This window comes from Myotis lucifugus, unplaced genomic scaffold (genome assembly GCF_000147115.1).
Source record: "Myotis lucifugus unplaced genomic scaffold, Myoluc2.0 scaffold_200, whole genome shotgun sequence".
Lineage (NCBI taxonomy): Eukaryota > Metazoa > Chordata > Mammalia > Chiroptera > Vespertilionidae > Myotis > Myotis lucifugus.
The window spans coordinates 725767-737825 of record NW_005871248.1 but is presented as its reverse complement, the minus strand read 5'-3'; the positions used below and the strand labels follow the sequence as shown (position 1 = coordinate 737825).

The 12059-nt window shown below is 38.8% G+C and overlaps 1 protein-coding gene across 1 annotated transcript in view; it reads right to left on the bottom strand.

Moving 5' to 3' along the window:
* The window catches only part of MIB1 (mindbomb E3 ubiquitin protein ligase 1), a 102042-nt gene that overhangs the window by 70126 nt on the left and 19857 nt on the right, over positions 1–12059 (bottom strand). The window contains exons 7-9 of the mRNA XM_023761169.1: positions 10888–11092; positions 5515–5698; positions 1097–1241 (exon numbers count right to left, since the gene is read on the bottom strand). Coding sequence (XP_023616937.1) covers positions 1097–1241; positions 5515–5698; positions 10888–11092 — 534 coding nt within the window. The remainder of the gene's footprint in view (positions 1–1096; positions 1242–5514; positions 5699–10887; positions 11093–12059) is intronic.

The window sequence follows — 12059 nt, the reverse complement described above, 5'->3', positions numbered from 1 at the left end:
AAATGGACATCTAAGTGTTAACATATTTCAAAGGTGCCCACTGATTAGTTTAGACTAAAACGAGAAAGAACTAGGGATTTACAGACCCTTTCCTACCATATTTTTTCTAAACAGCATTAATCAGTAGAAAACCTACTCAGTTCTACTCCTTAATTCTTGGATCGTCTTATTGGAAAGCAACGAAATCACACAATGGGGCAGAATACCACCAAGTTTACATTGCTTGAGAGAAGGATATTAACCATCCTTCACTCTTTTAATTTGTATGTAGTCAGCCTGTTGTGATACCATCTAACCTCGAGGTAAAAATAAACACCACCTGATTTAAACTGTAAGCACACTAGCAAATTACAGCAGGAAAGAAAAGACAGAAGCAGTGGAAGTAAAAGCAGTACAAAATAAAATTGGAAGTCACTCTATGTTTTCCTTTACTTTCTTAATATTTATTTACTGTTATGGTTCTACCTTCTTTTCTGGATTACAACAATATATCTCAATAACTTATAATTTGTTGTAGAATGAACTGAGTCTGTGTACATAAAGCTGGAGCATAGGAATGAAAGACTGAGCTTGAGTCTACCCAAGCATCCAGCATATTCACATCTCAACATGGTTTTCTACTCATTGTAGAATGTATAGTAACTCTTATTGAACAGTAAGAAAAAAAATATGGCTGAGATGTAAAAATATCCAGAAAGAAAGCCATCTGCTAGCAATAATGTTGACAACGAAAGGAAAATAAAACAGCCTAAGAAAGTGATGGTTCTTTGGCAGAAAACAAAAGTTCTGCCTAAAGAAAAGAATGTTGAATTTTAGATATCTTATATTTGATGTGGCGAAGTACTCAATATATCTAAGATAGAGCACATATTTATGGAATTTTTCCAGTGCATACCTCAGCCAGAACATAGGTTGTTCATTGGGGGGGGGGGAGAATTATAAAAGTTTAAAAGGCAGTTAACATTCAAGCAAAGTTATGTGATCTGAGAGAAAACCAAGAACACATACAACATTACTGGTATATGAGAACTGGGAAATTAGCAAAGGTTCTAATGTAAATCATATTACTTTTAAAGAAACATGAAACAAAACATACCACCAGATGCATTGCTAATGGCTGATCCTGCAGATGCCACCTTGGAAACTGCTGCTGGATTATATGTCCAGGATGTGCCACAAACTTCCACCTTTAAATCGCTGTCTGAATAAATCTGTTGTACTCGGCCAACTTTACCTAAAGTCTTTTAAAAAAATTAGATTCATGTTTCCAAGTCCATAGTATATACCATAAAAATCAAACACCAGGTTTTACATGTTTAAATAATTTATTTTATTTTGTTCCTAAAGGAAAACTTTTAAAGAATAACCATACTCAAATGGGTTATTCATTAATTACAAACTTTAAAGATTAACTTTTTAAAATATTTTAATAAAACTACTATATTTCCACAAAAATATAAAAAATAAATCATGAATCTATCTTATTTATAAAAGTCCACAAAATTTTGCTTTTTTAACCCAGAAGATAAATCTTGAGAACTTAGAGCTCAAGTGGTACACAATCCATCATCAATCTAAGACTAAAAATATAAAGTCTGAATTCTTAAAAAAATATAAAGTCTGAATTCTAAATATATATATATATACATATTTAAATTTAAAAGGGCTCAAAGTTTACATCTATGTTTAAATCCTTTTTTGAATCATGACTTAAGTGTGTAGAAATAACATGCCTATTAAATATGGGAGAAAAAAGGGCAATAAGGTACAGAAAACAGCCAAACCAGTTTGGCTCAGTGGATAGAGCGTTGGCCTGCGGACTTAAGGGTCCCGGGTTCGATTCCGGTCAAGGGCATGTACCTTGGTTGCGGGCACATCCCCAGTAGGAGGTGTGCAGGAGGCAGCTGGTCTATGTTTCTCTCTCATTGATGTTTCTGACTCTCTATCCCTCTCCCTTCCTCTCTGTAAAAAATCAATAAAATATATTTAAAATAAATAAATAAATAAAAAATTTTAAAAAAAAAAGGTACAGAAAACAATCAGCAACAGCAGTTACCATGTGGCAAATGTTGTTCTAATGTTCTAAGACAGCAATTTTCAACCTTTTTCATGTTATGGCACACATAAACTAATTACTAAAATTCTGTGGCACACCCAAAACAGTATTTTATTTATTTATTTGTTTATTTATTTATTTGGTTAATCCTCACCTGAGGATATTTTTCCCATTGATTTTTAGAGAGTGGAAGGAAAGAGGGAGAGGGGAGAGGGAGAAACAATGATGTACGAGAGACACATCTATTAGTTGTCTCCCAAACGTGCCTCAACCAGGGCGGGGATTGAACCTGCAACCCTTTGGTCTGCAGGCCAACACTCCAATCACTGAGTCAAACTGGCCAGAGCCAAAACTGTATATTTTTTGTTGATCTGCCAAAAAAAAGGTATAATTTTTATTGATTTACAAATATAATAATAGTAATTACCTATGCTTTTTGCTCCAAAGTGACGTTTTTAAGAATCGGGTGTCTATACTTGTATATAAAGATTTCTGTTACCAAGCATTAACCAATAAGACGCAACTTTATGTGCCATGAACAATAAAAAACAACTCTGCTATATGACCTATATATATATATGACCCTGAAAGTTAAGTGCTAGCATTAGCCCCATTTCAAACTTAGTTCCAAAATCCATTCTCTTAAACATAACATAATAGCAAATAATAATACTAGAAAATTGGTAAAGTATAGTAATAATATCTGACTACTTTCAAGACAGGGCATTCACACGGATAGCTACTGCTGTGTTGGCTGTCATCATTTCTTTATTTGACAGTCTAAGGCAGTGGTTCTCAACCTTCCTAATGCCGTGACCCTTTAATACAGTTCCTCATGTTGTGGTGACCCCCAATTTCATTGTTACAAATTGAACATAATTAAAGCATGGTGATTAATCACAAAAACAATATGTAATTATGTATGTGTTTTCCGATGGTCTTAGGCGACCCCTGTGAAAGGGTTGTTCGACCCCCTAAGGGGTCGCGACCCACAGGTTGAGAACCACTGGTTTAAGGGAAAAGAAGTCAGTGCCCTGACTAAATAGTAAGGTATTGTATGTTTCAAAAATTCTTGCAGCACTCCGGTGTGCCTTTGCAGCACACCAGTTGGAAATCACTGTTCTAAGAGCTTTATGTGTATTGACCTACCTAATACTATAACCCTGAAAGTTAAGTGCTAGCATTAGCCCCATTTCAAACTTAGTTCAAAAATCCATTCTCTTAAACATAATAGAATCCTATATAATAAAAGGCTAATATGCAAATCAACCGAACGGCGGAACTAACAGTCGCTATGACACGAACTGACCACCAAAGGAAGACGCTCAATGCAGGAGCTGCCCCCTGGTGGTCAGTGTGCTCCCACAGGGGATGCACAGCTCAGCCAGAAACCAGGCTCATGGCTGGCAAGCACAGCAGCAGTGGCGGGAACCTCTCCCGCCTCCATGGCAGCACTAAGGATGTCCATCAGTTGGACATCCCACGAGGGCTCCAGGACTGCGAGAGGGCGCAGGCCGGGCTGAGGAACACCCCCAAGTGCACAAATTTCATGCACCAGGTCTCTAGCAGCAAATAACAATACTAGAAAATTGGTGAAGTATAGTAATAATATCTGACTACTTTCTAACACAGAGAAGAAATTGCCTTAACTTGTTTTCTCTTTTGACTTCTCTGCAGCATCTGACCCTAACTTTAAGAAACTATTCCATTGATTTCTAGATGACAATCTAATCTTTCTGTTTCTCCCCTTCTTCCACTCACAGGTTCCTTTTCCTTCTTCAGATCCCCAAATATGTTCATTCTCCAAAAATTTATTCATTCATTTTTTACTCTTCTTCCTTGAAAACTTAATCCACATTGACAACTATCATCTTACTTCAAAAGACTTGAAAATATACTTCTCTAGCCCTGTTTAACTCTCTCCTTGCCCCCCAACACACACCAATTTTAACTTCTTGTAAGACATTTTCACTTGGAATTTTCCACCATGATCTCAAACTCTGGGAGTAGCTGCATTCTTTGTTTTTTCCTCCTTACCTGTTCATTATGGAAAATCTCAAACACACAAAAGAAGACAACAATATTTCTTTTTCCTTGTAATTCTGTAGGGTATATTCCTTCAATAAGGATATAAAGACAAACTACTGTTTTTAAAAATCATTTGGAATTTCCTTATTATATGGTTACTAGAGGCCTGGTGCATGAAAATTCATGCACTGGAGGGGGGAATCCCTCAGCCCGGCCTGCCCTGTCTCACAAGTCCAGGAGCCCTCAGGAGTGGGAGGCAACCCGGCAATCAGGGGAAGGCGACGCTCACATCACACCTCTGCTGCTGCCACTGCCGGCAGCGCAAGCCTCGGCCGGCCCTGGTTACCTGAGCCTCGGGCAGCCCTAGGAGGCTGGGCAGCCGCCATCCGAGGCTTGCCTGCGACTCGGGCCAGCCCTGGGCGGCTGGGGGGTTGAGGAGACTGCGGACTCTGGAGGCAGGTGCGCGGAGCCCAGCCTTGCCACATGCCTGCCGCCCCGGCGGAGCTGAGGGGACTGGGCGCTGCCATCTTGTGGCTGTGGGTGCCACCATCTTTGAGGGTGTGGCAGTCAATTAGCATAATCCCTCCTTATTGGCTGTGGGCACTGCCATCTTTGAGGGCGTGGAGGTCAATTAGCATATTCCTTTCTTATTGGCTGTGGACGCTGCCATCTTTGCAACAGCATGACGGTCAATTAGCATATTTCCTCTTTATTAGATAGGACGCCAACAGAAAATACATTTAGGTTTGTTTCATTTTATTTTCCACTTCTAGGAGTTTCATTTTTGAATTTGTTTTATAGTTGTATAAAATATGTAGTTTCAAGTCAAATCTATAAAATAAGACATATTCAAAGATGTCTCTCTTCTACCGCTGTCCTGTGTCATATTCCTTTTTTATATACGAATACTTTTTAAAAACTTTATGGTTAATCCTCCCATTGTTTTTCTCTTTTAAATATAAAGTTTATATTAAAACTTTATATTAAGCTAAATTGTCCTAATGGTTACATTTACAATAATACCCTTCCATATATATCCACATTCCCTCACTTAAAATATATATAGTTTATTGGTGCACTAGTATAAATATTAAAATTTGTCTTTCAGGTGTTCTTCCCTGTACCCTCTTTCTTCACTAATATTTTTATTTTAAATAATAGTATTTAGTCCCAATTAGTACTTTATCCCTACATTACACTCTCCACTAATGACTCTATCAAAAAATATTAACTGTAGCCCTTTTTGGACCTTCCCTGGCTAATTTAACTAGAATAACTTAAAAAATAAAAGGCATAATTATGCCTAGATGCCAATAAAGAACAAAATTCTCAAAGGATTATGCTAATTTAGTTTATAAAATTAAAGTACTTCTAAGAATTACATAAGCATGGTATAATTCCTAGTCCAAAACTATTTTATATATACTTACTGGGAGCATAGCTTCAGCCCATTCTCCATGTCCTCTTTGCAGAAGCTTAATTCTTTCCAGATCATAACAAACTTGTACAAGATCACCCACTTGAAACTGTGAGGTGCCTCCTTCTGCACCTTGAGCAGCATCCCCACTTCGGACAATGTTTGCTTTAGTGAGAACAGCAGGATTGAAGGTCCACCTAAGGATCAAAGCCAAAACTCAAAATGAGTTGTTTAATTTTAACATAACATTTTTTGTTAATCATTGCCGGGAGAAAAGCCTTATAACACATCAAAAAAAGTAAAGCCATCCTTTATAATTACATCCTGAATTATTTGTATTTCATTTTATAATTTTAAAATACAAATTTGGGAAAAGAATCATCATAATCTCACCACCCTAATATGATAGATATACTTCTGTGTAGATATATTACCCTTTGCATATTAAAAATTGTTATAAAAATAATACACATTCATTGTTAAAAATTAAAACTTTTCAGAACCATGTAAAGTATGGGAACCTTGAGAAGGAGCATATCTGCCAAGAAGGACTCCTCAGGGTTAACTGGGCCCAAGTCTAGCAGCCATATGCACACAGGCCACTCACACATTCTGGTTTGAGGGAAAAGCTACAGAGTGAGCTGCCAGCCTCCTGCACCCTGTTTCTGAATTCCGAGTCAATCCTTACAAGGGAGTTCCTGGTATCATCTTTTGACCAATGGACTGAGACCTGCCACATCCAATCAGAACTGTGCAGCTATATTATTTGCTCTATCTGACCAATCAGAGATGCCCCATAATGACCAAATCAGAATAAACAATTTTGACCAATGAGGACCATACCATTTGGATTAATCAGAACTCTGCAATTTCAATTTCTCATTTGTATAAAAATTCACAGACACCAGGGAGGAACTTTCTCTATGAAATATAACACTTTCAGTTTTCATCAGAGGTTACATTTCCTAGATTTGTAAACCTGAATAAAGTTTCTTCTCTTTCCACAACTGATACTGATAATTTTTGTTGACAAATGACAGTTCCATTACACACACATTTGGATCACCATTCCCCACTCCATTAGAAGCCACTATTAATACTACATTGTATATCCGTGAATATCTATCAATATGCTAAGCGATAATTATAATGTAGGAAAAGAATTGTTTTCTTTTCCATAAATGGAATTATAATATAATTCTGTGGCTTCTTTTTTCTCAGAGAATGTACCTGGGAAGATTTATTTATCAATGTCAGACATGGAACTACTTATTTCAGTTTAATGGCCACAGAGTATTCTATAACATGGATAAACACTAATTACTTAAAGTATTTCCGCCCAGCCGGTGTGGCTCAGTGGTCGAGTGTCAACCTATAAACCAGGAGGTCACCAGCTCAATTCCCGGTCAGGGCATATGCCTGCGTTGTGGGCTCGATCCCCAGTATGGGGTGTGCAGGAGCAGCTAATCAATGACTCTCTCTCATCATTGATATTTCTATCACTCTCTCCATCTCTGAAATCAATAAAAATATTTTTTTTAAAAATAAAGTATTTCCAAATTTTCACTACAGTATTACGAACAATACTATAAAGAACATCTCTTTACAAATATCCTTGTGCACATGGGGTCGGTATTTCATTAGAAATTCTTGGAAGAATTACCTAATTAAAGTATACAATTTGTTTACAATTCTAATAAATAGAGCCAATCTGCTCTACAGAGTACACCATTTCTCCATATCATTGCCAATCTCATGGCTAAAAATAGCATTTAGTTTTAACTTGTCATGGATGGGTATTGTACATGATTGTAATCACTTTAGCAAAACAAATTTGGGTTCTGATTTCTTCTTTTCTATACATAAGCATTTTTCTATGCTGCTACCATTTTCATAACTACCATTTTATTGGCTACTTAACATTCTACCAAATAATTGTATCATAATATATATATATCTCCTAGTCCAACTCCAAAGATAAAAGTTTCCATAGTCACCCTAGCTGGTTTGGCTCAGTGGATAGAGCATCAGCCTGGGGTCTGAAGAGTCCCGAGTTCAATTCTGGTCAAGGGAACATGCCAGGGTTTCGAGCTCCATCCCCAGTAGGGGGCATTCAGGAGGCAGCCAATCAGTAATTCTCTCTCATCATTGATGTTTCTATCTCTCTCTCCCTCTCCATTCCTCTCGAAAATCAATAAAAATATTTTTTGAAATAAATAAAAGTTTCCCTAGTCAAATAAGCTTTTATAATAGGGTCATCCTATATAATAAAGAACTAATATGCTAATTAGACCGTACAGCCTTCTGGGATGTCCTTCCAGACGACTGTCCGGACAAAGCCGGGGCTGCGAGGGCCAGCTGAGGCTGCAAGGGGCTGCGAGGGCCGAACCCCTTGCACGAATTTCATACATTGGGCCTCTAGTTATTATATAAAAGACTAGTGGCCTGGTGCATGAAATTCATGCACTCGGGGGGTGGAGGGCCCCCAGCCTGGTCTGTGCCCTGTCACAGTGCGGGAGCCCCACGATCCATCGCCCCAAAGAGGTAGGCCCCGCCCACCCATCGGGGGCTCCTCAATGGATTGCCCCAAAGAGGTAGGCCAGAACCAGGGGTCCCACCTCCACGCTGCGCAGAGCCGAGGGACCCCCAGGCCTCGCCACGTGGAGGCCTTCGCCAGGCCCCGTGCCCGGGCCGGGCCACACAGAGGCCTCCGGACCCCTGGCACAGGCGCATGGAGGTCTCCGCTGGGCCCCACCCCCAGGCCACACAGAGGCAGCCACCAGGCCCCAGGCCTCCTGGTGATGGATTGTGACAGTGGGACACAAGTCCCCGACACTGCAAGTCCCTGCCTACCTGAGCCTGCTGCGCATAGAGCCTGCTGGTCAGTTGTTTACACGTGAGGGTGTCCAGACCATTTGCATATTACCCTTTTATTAGTATAGATGTTGAGTGGTCACAACATAAAAAAACTTATTTACTAAAGTTCTGTAACCATATACACTTTGCTTTGTAAAACAACCATAAAGAGAAAGAAGTGCCTCTGATCAGTTAAGAATAAAAATCAGATACACAAAGTTTTCTTTGTGGCTTTATCAATCACAGTCCCCTTTATCTCACTCAATATTCCAAAATTTACCAGATCTATTGTAGTACCTGAACACAGCAGTATTTATTTAAGTTGTTCCCTCTGCCTACAGTGGTCCCCTTCCTTGGTGAAAATCGAGTTGATCTTTCAATCTTATGCACAATGTAATTTTCTCTCTGAAGTTTTTCTATGATTTGCCCAACTGAAATGATCATTCTTCTTTTGTACCTTCAGAATACCCTGAATACTCACTCTCATAATTACTTACAACACATTAATGCTTATTTTTGGTTTTGTCTATCCAAACTAAAAGTAAAACCCCTTCAAAGAAGAGAACCATGTCTTAATGTGTTTATAATCCTACCACTAAATCACAGGGCCCAACACAGTATTTCATAAATTAGTATTTAATAAACTTTTGTTGAATAAATAAAGAAGAAAAAGAAGTTATTTTCTAAAACTCAAATGTCATTATTACTGTTAACACCATTGCCCAAGAAAGAATTCTGAAAGTAATCATCCTAATTTGTGTTAACCTAACATTTAGAGTTTTTATCATAAAAGGGTGTTAGATTTTGTCATATGTTTTTTCTGCATCTCTTGACATGATCCTATATAATAAAAGCCTAATATGCAAATTGTCCCCTCAACCAGGAGTTTGACTGGGCGTTCAAGCACTCGCGATGATGTGCACTGACCACCAGGGGGTGGCGCAGAACATGGCAGGCGTGGGAGACATGGTGCTGGCAGCAGGCGGCAGTGGAGGCACTGCCGGCCCCAATGGGCCCCAACAGGAGTGGGACCGCAGCGGGATGGTGGAGCAAGTGAGCGGGTGGCACCAGGCCAAGGCGGGTGCAAGCTGGGCCCGATCGCCCTGCTGATCGCCCTGCAGACGGCGACCAGCGGCAGCAGAAGGGATGGGGGCCACCGCCCAGATCCCAGGCACTGAGGGAGCCAGAAGGGCGCCCAATGACTCAGGTGAAAGGGGGTGAACAGGGGCCCAGGTGCTGCCCAGGGCCCAGAGGTCAACTGGGACCTGCCCTTCCACACCAGATGCTCACGCTTCGATAGCCAGCCAGACCTAGGGACCGGACCAGTGCATGAATTTCATGCACCGGGCCTCTAATCATGTATAAAATCTGAATACAATTAGAATTCTATACTTTGGTAAGCAACTTAATGTTAATTTTTCTAATTCCCTAAAGAACCTCAGGAGGAATTGGGTGAAAAAGATAAAGGGATTAAGAAGTGCAAATTGGTAATTACAAAATAGTCACAGATATAGCATAGGAAATATAGTCAATAATGTTGTAATAACTATGTATGGTTCCAGGTGAGTACTGGAAGTATTGGGGGAACACTTTGTAAAGTATATGATTGTCTAACCACTATGCTGTACACTTGAAACTAATTCAAAAGATATTGAATGTAAACTGTAATTGAAAAATAAAAAAATTTAAAAAACAGAAAAATATAACCTCAGAGTTTCTTTATGTACATGTCAGCAATAAAGTTGGACAATTATTCAATTTAACTACTGCTTTTTCTTTAAAATGTCATAAACATACAAGTAAATTAGACATATTTTGCCTAAAGAGCAAATACATAAAAGGTACAGGCCCAGTCTCCAAGAAACTCGCAACCTAGAGGTCAAATAAATAATCATTTTAATAGATAACAGGAGACCTAAACAGATGAATAATGTATGCATACACCAAGGAGAGCAGAAGAAGAGAGGAGATTCCCAAGTATCTAACTAAGCTCAATATCTATAGGATGCAAACCAGTTAATCCAGAGAAAGAGGGGATAAAGGAGGGAAGGGTATTCTGCATGAAGGGAAGGTATGTGCAAAGGAAAAGAAGTGAGAAAATGCATGTAACTCTATGTTGCTGATAAGGATTAGTATGTGTGTATGTGTCTGTGGCAGGGAAAGCTGTGTTACCAAGATATAACCCTGGAGATATGGGCCAGAAGAGTATTAATTTTATCCTTCTCATTCAGGATAAATGGACTCATTGTGAACACAAAACTTTTTGCTATACTTGGACCTAATGATGACACCATATATTCTGCTCCCTGAAGGAGAGACAGACACACACACACACACACACACACACACACACACACACACACACACTTCTTGACATTTATTCCCTTCTACCTTACCAACATATTCTAGATTTTTACCTACTGAGAGCTACCTTTAAAGACTCTTTGGTTATAGCAGATTATTTGCTTTCTTTAAGACTCTTTTCTCTAGCTTTATTTCCCATTACTGAAAATTAAGAAATAGCACCAACCTATTGCCACTCGGATACTGTACTACAATGTCATGATCTTCATCAATGCCACAAACAGTTCCAGTTGTAGTTAAAGTCTCAAACATGCCATCAGTCCATCCTCCATGACCATGCTGCAAAGACTGTACAATTTCTAGGTCAAGGTCTATATTTACCAGGTCACCAATCTGCAACCCACCAGGATTTCTGTTGCCATTCTGCTCACCTGTAATTGCAGAGGGGGTTGACGAAGGAAAAAGAAAGTTATAGCAACAACACGCAACTGCATTATTTTTAAACAAGAATAAGCTGTAGGACTTCAAAGATTCATAATCATGAAACACTACAATGAGAGATCCAAATGTGCATGTTGGTTCTATCCTTTTTGTGTGAAGGCAAGACATAAGAGTTACTTTTTTTGGTGCCAAAACCTGGGATCGCAAGAAAGTTTCTGGTAGCAAGAGAAATGGATGCTCTCAGCAAAAACATATGTATTTCTTCTATATTCTCCTTTAAAAATAATAAGGTGTCATGCAAGAAAAGAGCACTTTTTATCAAACAGGCAAATCCAATGATTTAGAAAGAGGAACACAGAGTCTACATGAGAAAGAAAAGCATTCAGAGATTAAAGGCTTAATCAGATAAATGTGGTAAATGTTCATCATGACAATAAAGAATCAATAAAATGAAGGTAGTTTTGGTTTTCTTATTCTTTTTTATTTTAATGATAAGTGAAATTATATTTATGTTACCTTAATTTTAAGAGTTGTTCTTGCATTAGAAAGGAAAGATTCCATAAGCTAAGGATTCCATAAACTTTAAATTGTCAGATTCTATTCGTAATAGTGAAGAGAAGTAATATCTAATACAAAGTTTTTCAATAATAAGTTTACAGTTAAAAGAAAAAGTTTCAAATATATTATGACATAAATGGCATGTCAATTCTCAAGATATGACAACTCAGTGTCTACATAAATCATTTAAAAAGAACAAATTCTTGCCCTGGCTGATTTGGCTCAGTGGATAGACCCTTTAGAGGACTGAAGGGTCCCAGGTTCGATTCCAGTCAGGGGCACATGCCCAGGTTGTGGGCTCAATCCCCAGTAGGGGGTGTGTAGGAGGCAGCCAATCAATGATTCTCTCTCATCATTAATGTTTCTATCGATCTCTCCCTCTCCCTTCCTCTCTGAAAT